Below are 27,902 nucleotides of genomic sequence, written 5' to 3' on the forward strand. Positions count from 1 at the left end.
TGTATTTGGGCCATTCTGTCTCTTGCACGAAATCGTAGGACGTAGTCTCCATTGAATTCGTCAAAGCCCTTTTCTCTTCGCCCACCCAGTGTCACGCTGATCACGAGTAGAACACTCCTCTGGATATTTTAATGAAAAGCTAAAGCCACTCGTTATCAAAGGTAATTAACCGGCAGTTAACCTCACGCTACTTCGCAGTAATATTTTGTTTTGGTTTTCTAAAGTATCTTAACTGATATAAATCACATTTTATTAAATTAAACATGTGTTAGCTGCAGTCACGCGGACACGTTCGTAGTCGATATTATTGTCCCACATACTGAAGATTGTGTAGAGTATAAAATGAATAAAAAGATGAACTCGCCTCGGCCTCCGCGTGCCTCGTGCCTCGAGCTCGGAGCTGCTCTGGCTCTGGCGTCATCACAGCCCATGGAAACAATTTCAATCCTACGAATCACTTGGCTTTAAAAAGTTCAATGTCACTCTCCCTTTAAAGACAGTGATTGCCGTCATTTCACGAATTGCCGAAGTGACAGTTTTGTAAATGAAATATGCACATGGCATGGGTGAATGTCATGAAAGTGGTGCATGGTTGGTGGTAAGATAAAAGTCCTAAAAAGAATGTTTGTAACCAGTGCTTAGGTTAAGAAGTTGTCAAGTTCAATGACAATGTAGGTAGGGCCTACTGTAGAAGTCTAAATTTCCCTTTTTTTTGGGGGGGGGGGGCAATTGAATATGAACTTGAAGGAAGAAAAAATAGTGCATGCAAGATGCAACGTTGATTCATTTTGCTTAATTTTTCTTTTAAATGTCTGTATGAGTATGATTTTAAAATGTTCCCGTAAAGAGATTGAAGTGATAGACAATCTACGTGTAGCTCTATATCAAAAGAAGACAAAACTGGAAACTCTATATTGACGTAATATTGTAGTCTAGTTCTGTATGAATTATGATATATATTATTATCTGAAATCATTCTTCATTCTATTTGACTGCAGATCCTTCAGTTTAACCATCTTGCGGTGCTCGATACAAAGTATAAACAAAGGAACTGTTAAGGAGCTGCACTCACAGGTAGAAGCCATGGCTGATGCTCGGGCAACACAGCAGATGCTTGGTGTCTCCACGGCAACAGAGAGTGGAGTTCCCCTGGAGCACATGGACTACAACTACATTGGAAAGTGCACCAATGTCAAGGAGCTGGAGAAAATCTTCAAAGCTCTCAAGTAAGTTACGATGGGAATGCAAGATGCTACATTTTTTTTTTTTTTTTTGTAACCACTTGCCCAATTTGGCAAGGAGATTTTTAAGTTCTTGTAGAACATGTAGTGCCTGAACATGAATTTTGCTTGCCGAAAAAGAAAGTCTAAAAATATGAGAAAATGATACTGAAATTCTCTCGTAAGTCAAGGATTTGATGAAATACAATGATTTATGTTGATTCCCACACTTAAACACATTGGGGTAACAAACTTGGCTCAATCAAGTGTTTGTGTTGCATTGCATTGTGGCTGTGAGTGCTGGAAAGTTGCTGAAATTGAATTGAAAAGTGTTGCACCAATCACTAAAACAGTCTTTATCTGTGAGCTTCTGCATAGTTGACTTCAATTCTTAGTTTGAAGGGTGGAAAAGTGAAAAAAAAAGTTGTAAGGTGAAAAGCAGCTAGTGTATGCTCAAGGTTTGGGAGAATTACGGAATGATGCTGAGCTTGGCAAGTTTATAGCAAGTACACACACCTGGGCGCATGAAGGGCTAGATGTGACAGTTCTCAATGTAACTAGGACTGGTTTGATTTCTTTCCATCATTGAACAGATCTGGAAAGGAAGGACACTACCCGGATCTTGTTGACTTCTGTGAGAAGAGACTGGCAGATATTGCTCCAAGCAGGTGAGATCTTCATTGTTTGTGGCTAGTAATTGAGATGTACAAATATTTTGCATTATGCACCTAATTCATAATTTGATTGGTTGAAATCGTGGGTGCAAATTCGACAATTGCCTGAGCTGCGCACATCTTCATAGAATCAAAATGCCTTATGCCCAAACTGCCCTCTTTTTGAGATCTTGACTCCATGCTGTAACCCTCGAAGCAAGCTCCTTAGGTCATAGCATGAAGTTGAGTTCCCTCAGGGCAATGATATCTACAATGCCCTGAAAAGCAGGCCATATCTGTATAGTATTTGATAATACAGATAAAATGTATACTCAATTTGTACATTAAGTTTGGCATGCCATTCATTCAAAACCATACTTTCATTCTGAACATTGTGGTGATACAGTTGTTTTTCTATTTGTCCTTTTATTGATTTATTCTTTGATTAATTTATACTCAGAAACATCTGTTTGCATCTAAATAAGCTTTAGCAGTAACTTCATGATATGTTGTCCAGTAGTATGTAGAGAATGTCATTGATACTGCATAGATGTATTTTTTAACAATGGTAATAGTTGCATATTGCAAGATCCCTTGCCATCAATTGAATTCAAAACAAGTGAAGTTCATCCTACTTTCCTAGGTATAAAAGGCAACTAATAAAGTTAAAGTCATTACGTCTTGCTGTTGATTATCAACTGGCTCAAGTTCAGTTATCCATAGTGTGGGAATATATATATATTTTTTGGTTATCTTTTGTAATCCATTCCAATATCTTCACCTAATTAGTATTCTTTAATGTATAACTTGCAGTTTAATAGTGTTGGCTTCTCAAGCACTGATGTAACTTTGCTTCTCATGCAAAGGCTGTACCTGCTCGAATAATGTGAGTGGTTTTGAATCTGTTAAGTGTGAAGGAGATAAAGATACTAATAAATCAATTCTTTTCTCTCATTTTTTTTTTTTTTGAAAATTCAGCAAGTCGCTCCGGAAGGAAAACCGTCCCGCCACAGAGTATGACGTAGGCAAAGAAGAGTGGACAAAGGTGGCTACTGATGTGAAGGTAGAGAGCAGAGGGTTGCTTCTTGCTTCTGACTCACCGAATATTCCTGATTATTTGTTTGCATGTGACTTGTCACCCATCAATGATAAAATTGCTAAATTTTTAAGCAGAGAATACTGCCAAATAATGCATTAGTTACTAAGAAATACGTAGTTGTGTATACATTTTCAAAGTTTGAAGATTTGATATCTGAACTCTCGTTTGTCCAGATTGTATTTCAATGATACCTATTAGTGGAAAAACGAGCAAAAAAAATTTGATTCTATTGAGATGGTGGATACCAATGATACCTAATCAATTCATTCAATGATACCTAATGTCCTGCATACATGCCTTGATCATAATTTGGAAGCAATAGTTCTCGCAATTTCATTTTCCTGTTAATTGCCTTTAATAATTTCTGGTACGTTTTTTTATGAGAATGCATTGAGACGAATTGGAAAGCATGGTCTAGAGAGATTTTCTGTCTTACAAAATCAGAAGATTGAAGTTCAGTGACCCTATCAGATAAAGTGGGATGTGTAACATTTGTGGATTCTGTTTGAGAAAACCATGAGAAAGATATTTATTACTTGATGAATACTAAAAACTTGTTTGTAAAATGATACTCTGCATATATATATATATATGGTATACATGTTGGTGCTAACAAGATAATTTCTTGCTGAATTTCTTGAGATCCATCGAACATTTCATGAATGTACAATTGTATACAGTGTCAGAATTTGTTAATTTAATATCAATTCACATGATTCATGAAATTGTTTAATGATGGCAGTATAACCATCTCTCCTATTGGACAACCTGAAACGTCAATCTAGAGAAATTATTGCTGAGAAATCAATGAACTGATATCAAAAGCCAATATTGTGAGAACATGCGCATTCTTCCTATGTCTCTTCTTCTATGATATTTCAAGATCAGCTTACAGCAAACATGAAATCATGGTTGTAGCCAGAATTTTGTGCTACTCTTGCCAAAAAGGGTACTGCAATGAAGAAGGTTTAATGCATGCACAGTGTGTTCTTGTCATATGAGATGCTTGCAGTTCAAATATTGTTTCTTCATTCAAATTGAATTTTGATTGTAGGAATGGACAAATGAGATTGCCACAAAGGATGAAGAGATTAAATCGGCATCGAGCGGGAAAGATGGAGGAGATCTTCCTCCTGTTCGCAACCGAGGCACCATCAACACGTCAGGGAAGAAGGTAACTTGTTGAGTAAAATTAATTCATTGAGAATGTAAATGGGCAATTCCGCGGTTAGTAACGTTACATTTGAACAAATTTAGATATTTGTTTTTTCTACTAAATTACCATTTATTCATTTCAAGCCAAAATTATGTCAAAAACATGTTCATCATTCCCAGGTTTATGATACAGAAAAGAATGAATACAATCCAAGAAATAATAGCATTGCTATGGCAAATCAAAGGGCTGGTTAGTAACGTTACGAAAAAAGGACATGACAAAAAAATCAATGTCTTGTAACAAAAAGTGTGCAAAAATTCAAGTTACTTCAAACATAGTGTTGCATTAATTTCAATTATTGCATCATGACAAATGTTCACACAATGTTTTTTAGCAGTTTGACCAATAATTTCTTAGCTAGACCCCCAAAAGCATGGTTAGTAACGTTACGGTTAGTAACGTCACATTTGTCCGGAGTAATTCCGCAGGTCATTTCACCCTTTTGTAATTGACAAAATGTCACATGACTTCTGGAGTATTTAAATGTATTTATCTCTTACCCTTTAGCAAAACTTTGAGGAAAAAATTTCAAAGGAATCCACTGTAATTTGCATTTAAGTGAATTTCAGCATCCCCAGTCCCACATGTACATTTTAAATGATGGTTTTAGATCTCGCGAAATCAATCAATACGAAAGATAAAATCTACTGAATTTGAAAGACCTTAATGATTGGTGAACATCCATGGCATTAGTTGATACCTAGATTAAAGAGTAAGATAAAGAGGCACATTTCTTTTATCCATGTCATGTCCACCTAACTGCGGAATTGCCCAAATACATTTTCTTCATTTGGCACAGAAGTTACGATGAAAAAATTCCCCATGCAACTGTCCAAAAACTTTTAGCCACCACTGATATAAATTTCTTTAACTCCTTATGTGCCATGTTTACACGCCGGACTTGGTCAGATCAATAAATCACTAAATGCCACAAGTACATTGAGAGCTTCCCTTGCAATTCCATTCCTCACACAGAACCTAACTTGCGTTGCATGATGTTTGAATAGTGGTTTTCACAGGAGCCTTCCAAGTAAATTCTAATTTTCTGTCACAGTTGTGCACATGTTTGCAAAAGTCATGCCTCCAAGACCTGCACAAAACTGTAAAACAAGGAATGTTTCCATGCATTTTCATTTCGCGAATTTCGCGAGAGCTGAGTTTCTCGAAATTAAAATGCACACTAAAGATCTTGTCTACACTATCATGATACATTGAATGTTAGAGGCAACTCACAAAAATTTAATGCTGCCAGTATGGCCGTCGGCTCCCATTCGCAAAAGTTTCATGCCGCGAAAATATTGTGTTTTACAGTAATGCAGCTACTAACCGTTTGCAATATGATTAGCTTATTGTCATAAAGACCCACATGACAACAAAGAGGTCCCCCTTGACATTTCGTGCAATGTGTTACCATCACAAAATGCTGTTGCTGCAGTGTTTCGAGACTTTTCTTTAACCCGTTGAGGACAGTTTGATTTTGTTACAACGCGCATTTCCCATAGACGCTTGCTCGAGTATACTCGGGACTCGTCCTCAACGGGTTAAAGTCTCCTGCATCATTTGACACCAAATTTGTGACATCTGAGCATGCCGTCTTGAAGCTATACATAAGTGTACATGAACAAGATGTACAAAATAAAATTGCTCAAAGTTTGAATTCATGTACACTTTTATTGCAAATTCTCCTTTCAGTCAAATTTCATAAAAGGATGGTTATTTTTTTTGTTGCTTTTATTGATTACAATCGATTGATAATATATTTTCATGCTCAGAACAGTGTCGCCAACAAATTTCATCGAAAAAGTAATAGGAAACAAAGAGTTGAAAGTCAACGAAATACATAAGGAATTACAAACAATGCAATACTAAGGAATTTTGTGATGTCACAAGTTTTTTTTACATACATTTGCTATTAAAGGACACTAGAGAGAATGTACACGATAGATATGCCTTTTTTGAGCTTTATACAGTGTTTTATTAAATAGCAAATGGTCTGATTTCATACATTGATTTCACACATTATGCTGAGATTACGCACGTCTGTAGCTTGAATTATTTCTTTTAAATCAATGATTACAAAGTGACACACAGGATTTGTTGGAGAACCTGTCTATAGCGGCCACCTGTCTATGAAGGCCAATCTTCATCCCCCTTGGATGGCCACTTCCAATCAAGGAATGATACCCTTGACTCTTTACCACTCTTTGAGTTGATGCGATTCATTATCAAGCCCAACTGATTTCTTGTCGATCTAGAACTCATCGGACAAAAATGATTGGGGAAAGCCATCTTCAGAGCGCATCCGAGGCTCTGACTACCGGAGCTGGGACAAATACGACGTTGACGCTGAGGTGGAAAAGATGGACAAGAACGTTAAGGAGGAAAGTCTGAAGAAGGCGGCAGAGAGGCTGGCCAAGGCACAGTCAATCAGCTTGAAGGATGCCATCAACACTGAAGGTAGGGTCACTACGATTTTGTGATCAGTTGACAGTTACTTTTGCTTTTTAATGGGAGAATTTTGTTGTTGTAATTGATGTTGATTGTTGAATGTTTGAAAGTAGAATCTATATATGCAGTATAATGTGCCAAATCGTGACTGAAGTTATGTACATTGTACATACTGCTGTTTGGAATGCCATACTGTCACGCTACTGTATGTTTTCAGTGGTGCCTGGAAGCACAACAAGAGTTGATCAGTAGCTGTATGCTATTTTCCTGTAACATTGTATATGGGCAGAACCTAATTGCATGTTTTCATTGCTATATATTGTACTACAGTTGAACCTCTCTTATCCGGCCTCCCTTTATCCGGATCTCTCTATTATACGGACGCAATCTCGCCGTGATTTTTTTAAAATAATTACGGGAGGAAAGGGGGATTCCCAACTCCTTGAGAACTCCTACACAAACACACAAGAATTACATAATATTACTTCCAACATGATTAAAATACATTACATCAAATTTCCTCCCAAATTGCTTATGGCCTTCAGACATTTTAACATCCCCAAACATCCCCAAATGTAACAATGAAAAGGTTGCAGTATACGCATTACTACATGTGGTACTACAGTCAATGGGCTACATCAGTACATGTGTATGTATATGTACATGTATAAAGCATTGAGTCTCCAGCATCCGGCCGAATCCCTTATCCGGATGAGCCCCGGTCCCGACTTGTCCGGATACGAGAGGTTCAACTGTACGTGTATTGCTGTTCTGGTGACAGAACCTCATTGGGTCTCAAAAAATGACAAATGCTCTGGAGAGTGAAAAAAACATGGCAGCCAAAGCACTATAACAAATGGCATCACCTTTCCTTTGACATGCCGTGGTGGCTTCATGTTATTGTTGTCGTTGTTGTTTTCAGTATTTAAAGACCGAGTGGCTTTGGACAGGACATCACATAACCCTGAAAGGGCTGGGGGGATCACCCGGATGGAATCCCCCCCTCAATGTTTCGTGCATTAATTCTGCAATGCAAAAAGGCCTTGTAATGAGGCTTCTTAACTTTTTTATGTTCAAGTCTCGCACAACTTTTGAGACGAAATTTGCAACATCTACTTGTAAGTTGTTAAGAAGTCATGCACATTTTTGTAACTGCATGCCACTCCGAAACGGGCACAGTTTTGTGATTTTGTGTACATTTTCTATGGAAAACAGTGCTCTGTCATGAAACTCATAAAAACATGACTATTTTTGCTATTAATCACTTTGATTAATGTTATGCCAATTATGGTAGGAGAGTGGTCAGTGACAATTTCCATTGAAAAAACAGAACAAAACAAAGGAAAACAAAAGTTGATAAGACAGAGAAATACTGTACAGAACAAACTCCAAAACGATAAAATACGTATAAGACTTTTGGAAGTTTCTACGATGTACAATTGTTTAATATGTTTAAACAGATGTGTAAACCCAAAAAAGTAGACTCTCAGTGCTTTTAATTAGTGTTTACAGGCCAAAATAAGATGTTGGACTTAATTTGCATGATCAATTAATCAGAATTAGAAATTGATCTTGTAGAATATACAACACGCTTGTTAAATTTTATCGCAATCACACTACCGGTGGTGGATTTTTTTTTTTTTTTTTTGGGGGGGGGGGGGGCAAAGTCCACCCCCTTCAGATTCAACATAGCCAAAAACACCCTGCCTGATTAGGGTTTTAACCAATAATCTTAATTAATCCAAAAATGTTATTTTCTTCAAAATTTGAGGTACGAGGTCTTAACACCCCAGCGACTGTATGATACAAAGCTTTAAATGTTGCACAGCACCAAAGAGCTCTTTTAGGGCAAGGTTATCTGGATAGCTGGAAAGGCTCACTATTTATTCCTTTGTGTTTGCACAAAGGATCAGGGTCATGACATTTTGTGTATTATGTGCCTGTGTGAGGGGGTGTGTTTACTATTAAATTGTGTGTATACATTGTATGTGTATGGGTGTGTGTGTTCATAGTCCATGGGACGTTTAGTGTACACAAGTTTGGGGAATTTTGTGGGGATTCCCCAGAGCTGGTGAATTGCGCCAAAGGATGTATAAACTGCTTGGCTCTGTAGACTTACAGGTTGTTGTCACAGCTCACATGTAGTGCCTGCTTCATATTGGGTTGGTATAGATCATTGGAAGGTTTGGATTTTAGCAGTGCTGGTGTATGAGAGGTTGCTTTGCAGGTGAGGTATCATGTTAGGTAAGCCTTTGTATCGTACAATGGTAAAAAGTAATACTAAGAATGAGAAGGGTTTGGTCAGCAGTTCTTTGTGTACTCATTTTAATTGTGTTATATTGTTAACATGCTTTAACTCATTGTGCAACAACACTCTCTATATAGCCTGAGAGCATTGCATGTCCAAGTACAATGTACATGTACATTGTATACATGTGTATATGTTGATGAAATAATTTTTTACCTGTTGAGTATTGTTTAATTACCTACAGGGTAATTACCTGGTAATTGAATTTCACTGAATTCTTTATCCTGTTCACTATTTGATGATGCAAAGATTGTATTCCGATCAGCTGATGTGTAATTCTTTCATTTGTATTGTTCTTTTTTTTTGTCAGGAAAAGTATTTGCATAGCAAGTGAAAACACAGTTCTTAATCTATTGATTGAACTGTAACACTGAATTAAGATTGATTGAACTTAAAACATGAGAACTTTTCAAAGTGGGCTCTCTGTAGAATAATCCTCATGCTTGAATAAATGCATGTAAAAGTATGTTACAAATTAGATATTCTACTAAAACCTGCCAAACTTTCTTGTAAATTGCAGCCTTTGGCACTTCTGTCATTAAATGTATCTGTACCCATCAATGATTCAGGTGAAATTTTGAACGTCAAATGTTTAAGCAATCATGCAATACTCTCCTCTGTAAGATTTTTTTTTTTTTTTCCACACAAAGACTTGACTTGTTCCCTGCAAAGTATTGTACGCCGTTAATTCCAAGAGAGTCAAATTTTTGCACACATGGATTTTTTAGCAACAAATCAAGAATATGTAATGTCATAAGATTTGTCAGTCAAAACATAATGATAAAGGGGCCACAGAACCATATTTTCTTTTCTTTTTTTTTTAATGGGGGGGGGGGGGGGGTGTTGGGGAATACAATTGACTATGTTGACCTCTGACCTCCCCCATCCGCAGCCCCCTCCCCACCCTGAAAAACATTCTGCGGCCCCAGTGATGTAGGCCTACAGAGCTGCTAGTGCCAAGTCTTTTTATAAGTCTACAGAAAATTCTCTGATAATCTAACATCTCTTCCAGCCTTGACTGGAGAATTTAAAAGCTTTCCTGATTAAGAAATTATTTCCACCAATTCAGATGCATGTAAACACATAGTTATCTACCTGATTCTTTGCCCTTTGAAACCACCTGTAGTTTGATGTGTAAATGTTTACAGCTGTGTATGAATAGTCCTAATAATGTACTCTATCGATGTGGTATTCCTACTCATGAGTCAAACCCTTAGATGCCTTCTGGTCCTGAAGTTGAGTTTGGGGGTTATTCATGTACAGGCTGTACTACATGTATGTGTGTTGGGTGTCTGAAGTAGAGGCAAGTTTACACCAAGGAAAAAATCACATTGTCGAACAAGAAGCAAAATTTTAGTACTCATTTTATCATCCAAGAGTCAGAAGGTTGACATTTTGTTGTCATCTCTCAGGTATGACTGACAGGGAGAGGGAATTGGCGGCTAACCGGGAAAAGGACAAGGGTAATGAGGTGAGATGTTGCTCATTATTCCAGTCACGGGCTTCTTCAGGACTCCAAATTTCAAAGCTTTAGTATGTTTTGCTGTGTCCAATTTTGATTTCCTTTTTCTGAAAAAAAGAAGAAGAAAAAAAAATTGTTTCATAAGGATGTCAGTTTTCAGGCAAAAGCCTGAATTCAGACCCTAGTACAACGTAGTATCAAAGTTCAGGCACTTTAGTGTTCAAAAAGTAGCCTCATGTACATGTAGTATGCATTTCAGGCCCTCCTTTTCATGCTAAAACTTGAATCCCTGATTATTCTCAAGCTGTAAGAATCATAATGTTCATTTCTGAAGATGCAACACTTAGTACAAGTCACAAATGAATTGTCCTAGGGGCAGATTTTCCATAGGTGAATGAAATGATGGATGTCGTTCCTGACTTGCTGCACCTGAAGCATGGCTGCAGGATTCAGGTTATAATTTGTATCCAGAAGAGGATCTGATTACGTAATCATATGTTTCTGAACACAATTGGAAACTATTAAAGGGAAACACTTTCAAGCGTATATTACATGATTGTATTGTCGTCATTTTCAGTGGTAATTTCAGGCATGAGATACTGTTTGAAGGTAGGTTCATTCAAAGTAAATAGTAGGAATAATTTACAATGTAGCTTCTCCTGTTCATTGCTATCATATTACACTCTGATTTAAATGTACCAAGAAAAGTAGACAAAGGAAATTGATAAACAGGGCCTCCCACCCCACGTAATTCCAAATAAAGTGAGTTACAATTCCTCAAATAGCTGGCAAGAATGGTGCTGTTATACAAGTACCACTTCCTATCATCTTTTTTATTGATTATGAGATGTTGAATTTGGGATGTGTAGGGAGGGAAGAAGGAAAAAATAAAAAAAGAGAGCATTATTTTGGTTACACCTGCCACCATCTGGTTTTTCAGGCATTCCGTGCCGGCGACTACCCCGAGGCCATTCGCTACTACACGAGGAGTCTCTCTGTTGTGCAGTCAGCGCCTGCATTCAATAACAGATCTTTGGCGAGTAAGTAAAAATTTCTGGCGAAAGTGTTGAAAACTGAATATTCATGGTTATGGTTGTCGTTGCTTGAAGTATTTCAAAATGCCACAAAAGTGGGTATGATTATTGATTATCATTATCGTTATTAGTTTGACAATATGCTGCATTGTTTTAAAAAGTGGAAGGATTTGAATGAAACATGAATGCATTGTCAACTACATGACAAGACTATGATATTTTTGTGACTGTATGATTTAAAAAAAAACATTAATAAAAAATTTCAGCTCTTTCCTCGCTTTCAGAGATTCCAACCCAAAGCACGTTCTGATCGGGAGATTCTCCCGCCTGAAACCCCTAGCAAACAGGAGATTCTAAGTTGATGTGTGCGAAGCGCGAAATTCCCAGGGTTCTAGATGCTCTCTTGTGCTATCTAAGGCATATTTTTTTCAACATACGATAGAAATAAGTAAGAAATCCTTTCCAACGGGAGACCAAGAGCCAGGGCGGGAGAAATTAAATCTCAAGCGGGAGAATGGGAGATTTTTGCAAAAATGGGTTTTCGGCGGGAGTTGGAGTCTCTGCGCTTTCCTAGAGTATTTGAAATGTGTGAAGGACTTGTTTAGTTTCAATAAATTTTGCTTTTGCACATCTAATAGGATATAAACTAGACACGTGTGTGTGTGTGTGTGTGTGTGTGTGTGTGTCTGTCTGTTTGTCTGTTTATATGTCTTTGCAGGAATGCATCCATATTGTGATTATCTTTCTAGTTAAAAGATAATGAATTTGCATTTCCTGTGTTTATCAGGAATAAAACTTGGTGAATATGAAGGTGCTACTGAGGATTGCACTGAAGTACTGGATTTGGAACCATCGAATATTAAAGGTATGATAATACAAAATATTTTAAGCTTTCTTTTATTGCTTTCCTCTTGCTTAATGTCCACCTCAGTCACATTCTGTCTGTGCATTTCACTAATTACAAGTATATGTAATTTTCTGCAAAGCCTGTATACAATTTTCATTTATTGTGCTGTTAATGCTACTAGTATGACATTTGGTTTGTGGGTTTTGGTGAGGATATTCCCATAGTAGAGGAATTGATTTCATAAATTAGGCAAATAGGACATCAAGTAGACACCTATTTGTAATAAGTCAATGATTGTTGTCAGCATTACTTACAGTTTATTTGGAAAAACAGTTTACATTGCATATATATGAATATATAATCATATTGGAAACAAGATTCATAACAGCTGCAGAAATGCCTTTCTGCACAGAAAATTGCCTTCCAAATCAGAATTATGATGACTTTGCCTTCCTGCCTTCCTGGAAAAGGAGAAAGATAAAGAGATAGGCAGTTATATGTGAAGATAGATTGAAAAACAGAAAAAAACAAAGAGAGTATATCTTTGCACCGTCTGAGCTGTGACACAAGTCAACCACCCCCAGGTATCGTGATAGCATAAGGCTGAAAACAATGGGATGTGGTTTGCTTACTCAGCAGTACATTGTATGTCAGGATGTCAACAAAGGATGTACACTGTATGCTACTGAGCCTTAGAAGTGACTGCAAGTAATTGCCAGAGTTCTGTGGGCTTGTTGCCAAATCCGTACACCACAGGCGCCCATGCTACAGGTTCATCTGTAGTGTGTACAAGTGTCACAGACTCTGTAATGCACTGTAATCTGCACGTAACAGTGGTATTAGATTTCGGAATGTTATTGCGCAAGATACACGTGTAGGGAATCCCTATTTTGAAATCATACAATCTCCCATGCAGCAGGTTTATCTATAGGATGTATCCCCACAAGCAAAGACTGTCTAATTCATTGTTGTCTGCATGTAACAGTGTTGAATGATTTCTTTCTATATGTTAAATTATTCTATAGTGCACGGTGGAGAATCCCTATATTGAAATAATACATTCTCCCATGCAGCAGGTTTATCTGTATTATGTACAAGCAGAAGTTCTTTAATTCATTGTAATCTGCATGTAGCGGTGCTATAAGATATTGTAGTGTTACGTGTATACCAGGTAATACTTTATGATGCAAGATGGGACATTCCCATACTGAAATAATTACAGTCTTGCATGCGGCAGGCTTATGTGTAGTATGCACAAGCAAAGGTTCTTTAAATTAATTGTAATCTGCTCATAACAGTGCTGTAAGATTTTGTAATGTTATAGTATACTAAATGATGCAAGGTGGGACATTCCCATGTTTAAATGATTACAGTCATCCATGCAGCAGGTTTATCAGTACTTATGTGCAAGCACAGACTGTCTATTAAGTGTAATGTAATCTGCATCTAACAGTGTTATATGATTTCTTAATGCTAGTACAAGTAGGGGATCCCCATATCGAAATGATTGCATAATTATTGAGAGTATGAAGAAGCATAATACATGTCTACTGGAGTGTGAAGTGTATAGAGACTGCACTCTTTTCTTGATAATTTGAATGAAATGCTTGATTGAACTATGGATGTGGAATTGAGCATTGAGGCACACTGTGTTTTCATTTTAGTTTGTACTCTCCCCCCCCCCCCCCCCCCCCCCCTTGTATCAACACATGAGATTTGTGCAAAGTTAAGTTTGTTATGTCATTTGTTGGCATCCAGAAGCATGGAACAATAGTTGTTTCAGGCTCCATTTGTTTTATTATGCTCCATGCAAATTCCATCTTTAGTGAGTGATGTCGTGAAGATGGCCTTGTCAATCAGACACCTACTCAATCTAAACCCATTGAAGACTAGTTTTCAGTATGAAATAATGAAAATTTCCTTTTAGATGGCCGCTTTCCTACAATGCACCCTCATTTGTAGTAATTAGAGCAGAAACCTGTCATCATAGTACAGTCAAACCTGTCTATAGCGGCCACCCAAGGGAAAGGAAAAGAGTGGCCGTTATAGACAGGTGGCTGCTATAGGCAGGTTATCCAACTTCGTGTGCATTGCCTACATGTACAGTACATGTATCATCGTTGTATACATCTGTAAGTGCTGGTATTACATGTATGTGTATATTTCCACACTTGTGTTTCATATATTGGACAATACCGGTGTTTATCACCGGTTGTACAGTAGCATATAGTTGTGAAGAAAGCTTTAAAGGGACTGTACAGTACTGGTTGAGGTAGGGATTCATGTTCTGAACATTCCTAAGTGAGATAATGAAAAGCCTCTTATGAAATATGAAAGAGCATGTAATTTTAAGAAGGATTCAACGTTTATTTGATGAAAATTGGTTTTCAAATGGCTGAGATATCCAAAAAAGTGCTAATAATAAAAGGCGACATGCCCCAACTTTATTAGTATCTCTTTGTTTCACATTGTTTTTGGATATCTCAGCCATTTCAAAACCGATTTTCATCGAATAATCTTTTGATACCCCTTAAAACTGCATGCTCTTTGACATCTCATAGAGTGGTTTCTGAATATCTCACAAAACGTTAAAAGCTAAATTTTCACCTCGACCGGAACTGTACACACCCTTTAATAACACTAGTGCAGTATTATGACTGAATGAGTGAGGAATGCAATGGTGGCGACCACTGAACTTTGCCCAGGAATGACTGGCATGGCTACAAAGCAGAAAAATACACTAAATCATTAGCTCGGCTACAACTCCATCGGGTCTGTGGCCGCTATAGACAGGTTAAAATCTACCATGGGAAACATGATTTATGGCCGCTGACCTTGTTAGACAGGTGGCCGCTATGCACAGGGTCTTTAACAGGGCTTTTTTCTCGGGGGGATTTTTCAGTGGCTGCTATAGACAGGTGGCCGCTATAGACAGGTGGCCGCTAAGACAGGTTTGACTGTACTTCTTTGTTTTAACCCCACATCTTCTCTACTTCAGCTCTCTTGAGGCGTGGTTCTGCCAGGAAGTCCCTGAAGCAGTATGACCTTGCCCTGAAAGACCTGCAAGCAGTGCTACAGGTGGAACCAAACAACAAGCAAGCACTGGTCAGTGGCCATTAACCCCTTGATCCTCCCTGGTGAAAATCCAAGCATTCATGGAAGTACATGCAGTATGGAATGATGATAATGAAAGTGTTAAGGGAGATGCAGTTGTGGAGTGGGACTCAGCTCTTCCTGCCTATGGTGTGAAATTTTACTTTGGATTTTCTGTTGTGTCTGGTAGGGCAATCTTCTTGTGTGGGTTGTATCCGAGTAGCATGTTTTTTATCACCATCATGCTGTCACAAACTACCTTGAAGTAGTGATACAGATACACCTCTACTAAATGTGATAACTCTTAACAGGTATATTTAAAGCAACCACCACATATCTTTAACATTGCTCACAAATGATTGAGTTGGTTTATCAAGCATATTGTACATTTTCTGCAACATATGTTCTGTATTTTCCCCCTTAAGGATCTTGTGAACGATGTCGTGAACAAGATGGACAAAGAAAAGACCCAAATCGAGGCCGAACTCAAGAAGAAGCGTGATGCAGCAGGCACCGCTGATGAGAAGAGCGCTTCCAGAGAGAAGCCGTTGCAGAACGGCGAGATGGGTGGGAAGAACAAGGGTCGGCGGTTAGTCATCGAGGAAGTCGAGGGGGAGGAGAGTGGTGATGAGGAAGAAGAGACCAGCAAGAAGGATGAGAGCACCTCCAAGAATGCCCGGGAGAGCGGAAAGAAGCTGGAAGCAGGATTTGATGGTGAGGAAACTAAAAAGGAGAATAATGACACAAATAAGAGTGAGGGCGGTGGAGCTCCACCATCAAGTAACCAAGAGAAGGATGATAGCACCGAGATGGATGGGTGTGTCGGTAGCAAGAACCAACCAGAGGAACCCCCCGAAGTGGAACCCTCTCAGACCAGTGAAGAATCGCCTAAGGCAGGTACAGACCCAAGTTCGGGTGGAGCTGTATCGGAGGAGGCGGCGCCAGAGCCCACAAAACCAGCTCCGCCCAAACCCGCTCCTCCTCTCCCTGATGCAGTTGTATACCTCAAGGACAGAGGAAATGAATTCTTCACCAAAGGCCAGTATGGGGATGCCTGTGAACAGTATGGGAAGGCCATCAACAAACTTGAAAAAGGTAGGTTCACTCTCTTCTATCCAGTCTGTGGGTGTTGTGATCAGGTTTCTCTTGTTGGGCCTACGAACTGATTGTGGTTGGATTATGCAACTTTACAGACATGACAGGGCATTTAAACAGAAGTCTGACACTTCTTCCAGGCCTGCATTCAAGCAGCTATCACCTATCCATTTCTTTGAAGGGAAGAAATGTTTCAGTAATGTCAGAACAGATTTTATTGTTTGTTAAAAAAGTAAGTAAAGTGCAATACAGATGCATGACAGGTCTTGCAAAACAAGAGTATGACTCTTCTATGTTAAATTAATTGCTGTATCAGGTAATCCTTGTTTTTACGAGAGAAAAAAAAGGTCCCACACACCAGTATTCATTATCCCTTGTTCACTACAAGTATAGAGCCTGTCCTCACCACCTGAACGATCTTTGAAACTTTGTCTGCAAGGTGTTATGGGAGTGTCTCGCAGAGAGGTGAATGCTTGCAAACATAGTGAAGTGTAGTATTCGTAAGCAGTTGCAATCAAGTTTGTGAACAGTTACAATCAAACTATAAAAAAAAGTTCCCATGCGTTTTCCTTGTCGCAAACAGTTTTTCTTGTTGCAAAGCATGTTCAAAATTCCTTCGCAACAAGGAAAGCTGCTTGCAACAGTAGAAACAGTACTGTTCGATGTGAATTCGATTATAACTTTCTACATTTGCTGCTTAGTTAGATTCTCCCTTTAGAATTAATTTGCACAGACTTCTTTTATTGATGTCTGCCATCTGAAGACTTTTTACGATGTACAATATCTTGTCAACCCCTCTGTGTATTTACACTCCCAGACAGGGAGGTATACCCGACAGCTCTGGCCACCCTCTACGCCAACCGTGCCTCCTGCCACCTGAGGCTGGGTGAGGCCAAGCTCAGTGTGGAGGACTGCAACGCAGCCCTGGAACTCAACCCCAACTCCATCAAGACCTATGTGAAGAGGGCCAAGGCATATGAAACACTTGAAAAGTTAGTTAAGCGTGGCATTCATTTATCCCTACTCGTAAGCCAGAATTTGGCCTTTAAAGGGATGGTATAGTATTGGTGGAGATAAGGATTGGGCTTTTAACTCTTTGCAAGATACCAAGAAACCACTTATGAAAAAGTACAGAGCATACCATTATAAGAGGAATTAAAAGTTTATTTGATGAATATCGGTTTTGGAATGGCTGAGACATCCAAAAACAAAGTAAAACAAAGCCATTGTAATAAAAGGTGGGTCCCACAGTTTATTAGGATTGCTTCATTTTGGATATATCAACCAGTTCAAAACCAATTTTTATCAAATAATTGTTGAATTCCTCTTGGAATTACATGCTCTTTCATATTTCATAAAAGTGTTCTCTTTATCTCACCAAAAATGTGAGAAACCTGAAGTTAGGTCTCAACCAAAACTATACAATCCCTGTAAAGCTTTGGACAATCCTTTCGGTGTTCAAGTTCAGTTGATAAACTACAATTTTAAACAAGACAGTAAATGTGATTTGGGAATTGGACAAAAGAAAAGAAATGGAAAAAATCCATGAATGTATTACAATTTCACATCTAGCAGAAGATAATGGCTTCTACCAATCCTTAGCAATTTTGTGGGTGAGCTTTCATCCATTCCTGTGGCCTCTCTCAAGCCAAGTGATAACATCATATCTCTGGAATACTGTCTGTTTGTCCTGTGATCTCTGAACTGTAAATTGGTGACAAAGTGTAGCCTGAATCCTTGACTTGAGAATCTCTACAGATGAGGATGAAAGCTCACTTTCTAAATTGCTACAGGTTTAGAAGAAGCCATAACTCCTGATCAATATTCTTTCTTCTTCCAAACATTGATTACTTTGATGAATAATGTGTCTTTGTTTAAACTTGCTGAATTGCTGAAGCATTTTTACTGAAGGGTTTTTAATTCTCAAGCCATACATATTTGATATTTTTCAGATACTCTCATGCCTATGTGGACTACAAAACTGCCCTCAATTATGACCATTACAATGTCAGTGCCCAGGAGGGGTCCAACAGGTAAGCCATGGATTACAAATCATCTAAACAACAATTTTCTATCTGTTAGAACACATTCTCGGTAAATACTATAGCAAGTGCATGCATCGGGGACACTCGAATATGTTAAAACTGCTTTTCTACCTTTTAATAATATTCCTATGTGGTACTGCAAAAAGACAACCACACATGTCATTATTTCTTACTTAGAAACATGGCAAATAAATCAGAGTAGCTTGGAGACAATCAGTGTAAGCTCACACATGTTGTTCCAGGAAAACATATGAAGAGATGAATATTGGGCAAGGGGAATGAAGAAAGAAAGAATGAAAAAAAAAAACACCAAAAAGTAAACACACAACCTTGCATTTGATAATGAAATTTAGCGAAATTATTTGGCTGATTTAAATCCAAAATACTGCAAAGCCATCCATGGCATACCATTTCAAGATCAGTTTGACTATGGAGAAAAGTAATAAAGGAATATTTATGCATTAAAGTATTGTAGCTACTCCAACATAAATATCGCTGTTGAGGCGACAAGACCTTGTGTCTCAAAAAAGTCAAATATTCAGGAAAAAAACAAAGAAACACGGCAGCCAAAGCAGTGTAACAAATGGGATTGCCTTTCCATTGCCATAGACTGTAATGATGACATGGGATTAAATATCTTGATTATCATAGTGATAGTAAATGGAGTGTTGTTTTTCTAATCATTTCTAGCCATTACATAATAATAATAATACATACATACATACAATTTCTATAGCGCCATTCTCCACTCTGAGTAAATGCTCAAAGCGCTTTACAATAAAGCAAAAAGACTGAAAATACAAGTACATACACCGTAATAGAAGAAGATGAAAAGGAAGAAATGAAAGTCTGTCTCCAAAAGGCAATGGCCTTCAAAATGCACTACTAAACAAATATGATTTTAAATTACTCCTAAAAGATGTTATGGAGCTTGAGTCTTTCAGCTCACGAGGAAGTGAATTCCACTGTGTTGGTCCAGCGTGAGCGAAAGCTCGTTCCCCCCAAGATTTCCTAGATTGAAGAATGAATGTAGAATGAAGAATGAATGTAGAATGAAATTTGATAGAAACATGATACCTCTGCACTGTGATCTGTGTGTTCTGTGAAACAGGATGGCTGCGAGTCTCAAAGACACACATGGAGCCAAGTGGAGGGAAAAGCTTCCTTCTCAGCCCAAATCACCTGAGATTTTTTGGCCCACTTACACTATGGCTGCTCCTAAAGCGACCACCGCACCAGCCGTAGATCAAGCCACATCCACGGCCACCGCCACCATGACTGCTGCCACCACCACCACCTCATCATCCATGGCGACGGAACCGAGGCCGACGCCCGGCCCCGCCCCAGTCTCTTCCCCATCTCCATCCAGTGCCTCACCGGTGGACTCCGCCCCTCCAACTGCCTCCAAGGGCTCTTCCACTCACGCCACAGCTGCTACGTCCACCGCCGATGCCGCTCCTGGGGCTACATCGACCGCATCCACTGCAGCTCAGGCCACGCCTTCCTCCGACGAAGCGCCGTCATCTCCGGCAGCTGGAGGAACCACACCCGAGGCTGAGTCATCCCAATCTACCAAGGATGAGTCACCCCGTGGGATCGCAGAGAAATTTCAGGATTTGAAAGCTGAAGGAAATAGTCTTGTCAAAAAGGTACAAGTCTCTGTGTTTAAAGAAACAAACCAATCTGTGTCTCTCTGATGTCAGAATTCCATTCAGTAAACATCTTTGTTCCTTACATTTACAGTACTTAATCATTTCATTCAATTTAATTCCTCGTAAAAAATGTATACAACAAAAGCGACATTCGAACGATACTAGGGTCTGATAGCAGCATATGTTTATGTGATGATGTCTTGCTGAATGAATGTGCAAATTTTACCAGCTATGATTTTCTTTCCATCCATCAGGCAATGTACAAAGAGGCTGTGGAGTGCTACTCTCAGTGTATTGAGGTGGATGCTACCCAAGCAGTCAGCTACACCAACAGGGCTCTCTGCTACCTCAAACTGGACCAGGTAAAGTCAGGCTTGCAATGCTTTGTCTAATCATGCTGCCCTCTATAGTTGGAGTTTGAATACTCTGTCCCTTGGATAGAACATGATAAGAAGGTTCTGTGCATGAGAAAGTCACACATGAAAGATCCCACTTCACTTCTTGCATAAACCATGGTGCAAACATGGTGGAATGGTTAGTCTCGCATATGCATCAAAGAAAGCAGTGGAGAGATGCTGACCTACATTTGTACGAGATTCATCCCTGATGACCAGTGATCGTGAGCATTGCATTTTGAAGCGTGTGTGTAGTGCTGTGTGAGAAAATAAGTTGTGGTGCCATAATGCTTCAAAGTATTATGCCTGACTTGTACAAAAAACCAAATCAACTTTCCCATTGTGAAGGGGGAAAATGATGACTTCTAGCTAAGTGAGAGGAAGTTTAAAACAGGCTAAGCAACTGGGAGCTTGTTTGTTCTGGTTTTTCTCAGTCTTATTCTCCTTGTTAGTGCAATTCAAACCTTCATGCTAGTGCTATACAGGGGAATGACACCGAAATCTAAATCTAAATATAAATATGAATAGAGTGAATGAAGAAATATTCGAAGAATACACATCAGTGCAATTTGAGGAAAATCAAACAATCCATTCTAAGTTAAGAATTTAAGGCTTGGTACTGCTGTGGCTAGATAATAAGACTGCAAAAATTTCTGATGTCACAGGTGGGCAATAATATTAAAGTATGAAGAGAATTTCACAAAATGTAATTTCTTACGAGAAGTAGGTATAGATCTCTTCCACTTATTCCCGACATATGTTATGAGTAATGTTATTCTTCCTGCCTCCTAAAAGAGATTATCCAATTGCTCTTTTAGTATGATAGAAAAATAAAAATATGTTAAATTCCTCCCCCCCCACCCCACTTACCTTTTCCCATTATATCAACACTCTTCATCATTCTTCCCTTCTCACAATGCCATCCCCAGCCGGAGGATGCCATGGCAGACTGTAGCGAGGCTCTGAAGCGGGACCCACAGAGCATCAAGGCGCTGTACCGTCGGGCTCAGGCTAGGAAGGTGAGACGGCTTCACACGCAGTTCTATTATTTGTGGGATTATTTAGAGAGAACTGCCATTTCTCTTTATACTAATGAAGGCAGAGGAAAAATATTTCCCATTTAGGTTAAAGGGGTCTTTCACTCATGCCAGTAACAGATGCTAGCTCTTACCATTTTGCAATAATTTTTACCGTCCGTTAGACAAATGCATGTTTACTGCACAGGTTTCATGGAAAATACTGTTTTCTACCAATCTGTGTTGCCACACATATCTATCGTAGGAAAGGTAAAAATGATGTTTTTCCACCAAAAATATGCCTTTTCAGCCCTCAGAAGACTACAATGCAATTTGCATGGTTAGCATCCCTGTAGTAAATTGTCTTGACATGTGGGTACTGACTGTCAAACTGATTCAGAGAAGTCTTGAACACTTAGAACAAGTTGTTTGTTTGTTTGTTTGTTTGTTTGTGTGTTTGTCAGTCTTTCTTTCCCATTCACATTTTCCTATTCGCATTTCCCTTTACTTTGCTATTAATTCTGATGATTGTAAATCTTAAACAAAGTCAGAACTTGATGAGCTTTTTGTAATGGTTTCTCACAGATGCTGTCCAACTTTCAAGAAAGTATCAGAGATCTGATGGACCTCCTCAAGATAGATCAAAATAATCATGCTGCGAAGAAAGAGCTGGAAATTGTCAAGGATGCCTGGAGGAAAGTGAGTAGTGGTGATCTTTTCACTCCTTGTTTCTCTTCTGTCTCACAGTTACTCTTGTAGTATCACAGACACTAAAGATGACAAAATTAGGGTGGTTGTGCTGAAAAATTATGGCTTATTCTTAGAATTGACAACAAATTTAACCCATTAGTAACTGAACCACCCAAAACCAGCCGTCAGATTACTCCCTGAACTGCCCGTAACCCCCTGTCCACTTTTTAAAAATTGTTTTATGCTTTACTTTTTTTATTGTTTCATATAGAATAATTTATATTAAGATGTAATTACATAATTTGTAATAGGTCAAAGTTCAACAAAAATATGTCAGAATTATTTCTGTGACACACAAGTCCCTTTGGTAAAGTCTTAATAAGCTTTCAAGTAAAACATATTAATTATATATTATTAAAAACAATAAACTTATAATAGACAAAAAAAAAAAAAACTTGCAGTGATCTGTTTTGTATAATTTAGAAATTTGTCAGAAAGAGAGTGATATTGCTGTACCTTCCGGGGAACAATAGGCCATTATGTGCGGAAGCTTCAGTTGCTAAAGGGTTAACTAGTTGTCCCTGAATTTTTTTCCCACTTGTCTAAAGGAATTGAGAGAGCAGCAGCAGCAGAAGGAAGCAGAAGCCAGCTCCCAGAAGGAAGGAAAGGACGGTGGGAAGAAGAAGAAGAAGAGCGGGAAGAGAGTCCAGATACAGGAAGTCAATGAGTGCAGTGATGAAGAGACGGTGAGTGAAGAGGGGTTTCCATGGTGATTGCATCAATTGCAGAAGGCATCCTTTTGGTGTCATGTGGAAGGGTTATAGATTTACTGCCTCTATAGACTTGCTTCAAGACTGTCTTTGTTTGCACAATATTTGCAGCATTTTGAGAGATGCACCTTTATATGTATCATATACTGTACAGCAATTATTACAATATTTCTCTCATCAAGAACAGATGATAACCTTCACTTCCACCACATAGAGAGTACGAAATCCTCAAACTAGAAACTTGACAAATGTGAATGAATACATTTAGTCTCTAAGCCAGTGCCAGAAGAGTGTTTGTGATGATAGTCATCCCTGTACATGTATTTAGTACAGTGCACTCCCGTTATAACGAACATGGTTACAACGAAATTCCGGTTACAACGAAGTAAAAATTTAGTCCGCAACATTATCTGCTCTATGCTTTTCATTGTTTATGTGTTTAGTTATAACAAAATTTCAATATACAGTGGACTCCCATGATAACGAAGTCCTTGGGACGGGCAGTTTTCTTTCGTTCTATCGAAATTTTGTTATAACCGAACAAGTTAACAATAAACATACATAGAGCCGATAATGTTGCAGCGTAAATTTTCATTTAGTTGTAACCGGAATTTCATTATAACCATGTTCGTTATAACGGAGTGCACTGTAACAAAAACAACTGCCAGTCCCTAGGACTTCGTTATAACGGGATACAATTTTATATTTCTGATATAGGAAAGCAAGACCCAGACATCTTCCAAGGCGAACTCATCTGGCAAGCCAGCAGCAGAGAAAGGTGTGGCCAATAAGGCGGGAGGGGAAACCAGCAAACAGGGTCAGGCTAAGGGGGGCAAGGACACCGCCTCAGCGACCACGCCCAGTCCCTCTCCGGACCCCTCCAAGCCTAAGAAGGTGTGTAGCTTCAGTGTGAAAGATAGAAGGAAAGAATGAATGAATGCATAGATGAAAGGATGAGTGAAAGGATTGAGGGAGGGATGTATGGATAAATGAAAGGATGGATGGATGGATAGATGGATGCATGGAGGAATGAATGGATGTAAGGATGAGTGGATAGATGGATGAAAGGATGACTGAATAGATGGAGGGATGAATGGATGGATGGATAGATAGATGGATGCATGGAGGAATGAATGGATGTATTGATGAATGGATGGATGAAGGGATAGATGGATAAATGAATGGAGCTATGGATGGATGGATAAATGGAGGGATGATGAAGGGATGAATGGGAGGATGAATGGAAGAATGGATGAACTGGATGGATGATTTTGTGACAAAGGGCTTCTCCTCAAGTGGAAAGCAGTATTCTTGTTTAGAACTTATGTACATTGGACTCCCGTTATAATGAAATCCTCACCACCGGCAGTCTTTTCGTTACATCAAAATTTCGTTATAAATGAAAAAAATAAACAATTAAGAGTGGATAATGTTGCAGCCTGAATTTTTACTTCGTCGTGACCAGAATTTCGTTAAACCATGTTTGTTATAACGGGAGTTTACTGTTTGATGAAATTTTCAACGGTTTCCAACGTTAAGTGGTAGAAGGCTTAAGATTGACCGTGCACCACCTATTTTTTCTTAGGTATGTATGTGACCCTTATTCAGGGCCATGTGCATATCCGAGAAAGAATACATGGTGCACTGTTAAGCCGTCTACCACCCAACTGATGTATATTGTAAGAGTTGAAAAACACAACAACTGAATGGCAGGTCGATATGACACACTGAAAATCATGAGAAACATTAAACAAATGAGTCACACCTGTTTACTTGGCCCTGTACTGCAGGACAGTAATAGTGACTGCTCAGTTTGCATAATAATTGCAAAAAACATAGATCAGCTTGGAACTTGATACCAGTATAGTAACAGACATAGACATTATGTCTTCTCATTTCTATCAAGTATATCATGTTCATGCTAAAGCTAATTTCCTCAGAGGCAGGTCTGTTCATTCGTATATTTACCTGATCCACATAAACTTTGGCAGCCTGTGTACTAAGTGGGTCCTGTTTTGTGTGAATCAGTTAACAAATACATACTCTGCACATGGTGTCTTTGTAGATGACGGCCTACGAGTTCATGCATGAATGGACATCACTAAAGAAGAAAAAGAACCAGGATGGATACGCTGCCCTCTTGAAGAGAGTCCCACCCAATGACATCCCCAAAGGTTTGTTATGTTTTCATTTTTTGCTTCCCTCCCCCTCCCTCATTTCTTTTCTTATCTACTACAAAAGAAAGTTAACTTATTAACCTGTTGAGGACAAGTCCCAAGTGGTAATTGGGCAGGTGTCTATGGGAAATGCATGTTGTAGCGAAATCAGTCCGTCTTCAACGGGTTAAAAATCTGAAGATCTCGACTGTTCACCGTGCCAGATTGGGAGTGTTCCAGTGGTCTGTGGAGAAAGGGTACCTTATGAGTTATTTTTGACTGGAGTCAGTGGGGTTACACATTTTGTTGCAACAGGGTCATGTACCTCGTCCACTTACCGTACATACAGATGTCCCTTATAAAGAGAATCAGCTCTTATGTTTTATGCTGTAGTGTGTGTTATGCACATTCATATAAATACTAGTTTTAGTATTATTGCTGTATTTGTCATTATTGTGACAAGTATTGTTATTTTATGATTATGATAATGGTTACTGATGATGATGATGATGATGATGATGATGATGATGATGATGATGATGATGATGATGATGATTAGTAGTAGTAGTAGTAGTAGTAGTAGTAGTAGTAGTAGTAGTAGTAGTAGTAGTAGTGCTAGTAGTAGTAGTAGTAGTAGTAGTAGTAGTAGTAGTAGTAGTAGTAGTAGTATAATCATTATCATTATTAGTGGCAGGTGTAGTAGTAGTAGTAGTATCATCATCATTATTTTGATATGATGGATCAAAGCTAAGAATCTTATGAATCTTTAAGACTCAATCATCACCAAAACTATGATTTTTCTTTCCCCTTTCTGCCTCAGTGCTGAGTAACAAACTGGATGGAGACATGTTGAGTAAGATTCTTAGTGTCTTGGCCGACCTTCTGGTGGAGGATGACCCCGTCCACACCTTTCAGCTCCTCATGAAACTGAGGAGCGTGGATCGCTTCAAGACCATCGCCATGTTCCTCACCAAGAGAGACAAAGATAGTAAGTTGTCTCCATAGTAACGGGACCAAATGATGTGGTGGGGTGTGGCTGTTCTGACAGGATGCTATTGTGTCAGTATGCACATTGAAGCTACAAACTAGCAGGTTTTTGAGGATTTTTGTTTTCCTCTGTCAACAATTCAAAACTTTGTTTTTGAAAGGAAAGGCACTATTCAAATTCATGAAATTGTTCCGTCAAGTTGTTTTTATTTAAATTTATGTTGATGTACAAATGTAGGGCAATTTGTTAATCAGCAGCAATAAAGGCACTTTGTTTTTTAAAGTTTGATTGTTTTTTAAAGTTTGATTTATTATTAACGTTATGCTTTACCATGTGCATTTTTTCCCATTTATATGACCAAAATATGATTCAGTCTTCAGAGTATTTTTAGGCATGGTACATCATTTTGTTCTTTCTTTGAGCTGCAGAAGCTGGAAGATATACATATGTTGGTGACATACATGTACATGTAGTTGTTTTGAAGATTGATAATGGCGAAACTTACAGTGAGAGTGTGCTCTCTGTAAATAGCATTGTAATTTCTCAAATATTAGTAGAGAGAGCGAGTGTGAATGTTTCTTTCCGTCATGTGGGTACGACCGAATATCTGTGCATGTGTGTGTGGGTGTCTGTCTTTATGTCTGTATGTATCAGTGTATCTACATACTGTGGTCTTTTTAAAGTACATAACATTGGTATATCAAACATGAAAGAGTAAATTTCAATTGCCATAAAAAATCAATCAATCCAAAATACTAAAGTTTTAGATCGCGTTTTGTTTTGTATTTACTGTAGCAAAGTAGCAAAGTTTCGACTGTTCTCAAGGAGTTACTTTATACAGTAGTCCTATGTAAATATGAAATCTGATTCAGAGTAAATACATTCGTATAACTGACTCTTTGAACCTCTCTACCCTCACTCCGACCCTGCTCTGCGATTATACACATAGGGAAAAAAAAAAGATTGTGTTTCACAGTGGTAATAAACACTTTCTTTCTTACTTTCTTTCTTTCTTTCTTTCTTTCTTTCTTTCTTTTTTTCTTTCTTACTTTCTTTCTTCCTTTGTTTTTTCTTTATTTCATTCTTCTCCGCCTTTTTCTTCTTCTTCTTCTTCTTTTTCTTCTTCTTCTTCTTCTTCTTCTTCTTCTTCTTTGCCTTTCCTCTTTCAACAGATCTTCAGCGTTGTATCAACAAGATTCCCGAGTCAGACGTCTGCAAGGAAGAGGATCTCAAGAAACTAAAGAAAGCTTACAACTTGTAATCCTTGGATCCTGTAAAGTTTGCAACATGTCTTAGAGAAGTCATCGGATGAAGTCATGGGGGACATCAGTTGGTGACTATCCCCGGCTCCCCCAAACAAAACTCTTCAGACTTATTTTTGGTCACATAATCTGTTTCAAACTGCTGCATTGTATCAATACCTCGTAGATTAAAGAGTGGACGTAGCTTGAAGGCTTGAAGGATATCATTATGGTTTGCAGTGTGAAAAGCATATACGGCATGTTCTTAATCGAAGAGAGAAGAAGTGGAGGTAATAAGGAGCAGAAAATGAGAAAAGGTTTGCAAGTTGCAAGCCAGGTGAGGTGCTGTTCAATTTGATGCATGTTTTTTATGCCTCCGCCACGAAGTGGTGCCGGAGGCATTATTGTTTTTTGTTATTTTTTTTTTTATTTTTAATTTAATTTAATTTTATTTATTTATTTACTTCTTTTTTT

General features: G+C 38.5%; 1 protein-coding gene across 1 annotated transcript; it reads left to right on the top strand.

The window, feature by feature from the left end:
- Positions 1 to 84: 84 nt before the first annotated feature.
- Positions 85 to 27,491, top strand: LOC139716032 (sperm-associated antigen 1-like). Its single transcript, XM_071627587.1, has 22 exons — positions 85 to 161; positions 999 to 1,226; positions 1,814 to 1,888; positions 2,852 to 2,936; positions 4,027 to 4,146; positions 6,444 to 6,645; positions 10,357 to 10,415; positions 11,347 to 11,446; positions 12,228 to 12,305; positions 15,286 to 15,392; positions 15,806 to 16,475; positions 17,293 to 17,467; positions 18,428 to 18,508; positions 19,632 to 20,169; positions 20,427 to 20,534; positions 21,497 to 21,586; positions 22,169 to 22,282; positions 22,882 to 23,019; positions 23,761 to 23,937; positions 25,109 to 25,217; positions 26,020 to 26,187; positions 27,360 to 27,491. Exons 2-22 carry the CDS (start codon positions 1,084 to 1,086, stop codon positions 27,446 to 27,448), a joined length of 3,426 nt encoding a protein of 1,141 aa, XP_071483688.1. The 5' UTR covers positions 85 to 161; positions 999 to 1,083; the 3' UTR covers positions 27,449 to 27,491.
- Positions 27,492 to 27,902: the final 411 nt, after the last annotated feature.

The sequence above is a fragment of the Diadema antillarum genome, unplaced genomic scaffold (assembly GCF_040938485.1).
Source record: "Diadema antillarum isolate AM-2024a unplaced genomic scaffold, OU_Dant_1.0 scf00000060, whole genome shotgun sequence".
NCBI classification, from domain to species: Eukaryota; Metazoa; Echinodermata; class Echinoidea; order Diadematoida; family Diadematidae; genus Diadema; species Diadema antillarum.

Bases quoted from the DNA above. Each gene is read 5' to 3' on its own strand.
- LOC139716032 (XM_071627587.1), top strand. From the start codon at position 1,084: ATGGCTGATGCTCGGGCAACACAGCAGATGCTTGGTGTCTCCACGGCA. The intron at 11,447-12,227 runs GTAAGTAAAAAT...TGTGTTTATCAG, and splicing joins CAATAACAGATCTTTGGCGA to GAATAAAACTTGGTGAATAT. The intron at 12,306-15,285 runs GTATGATAATAC...TCTCTACTTCAG, and splicing joins GGAACCATCGAATATTAAAG to CTCTCTTGAGGCGTGGTTCT.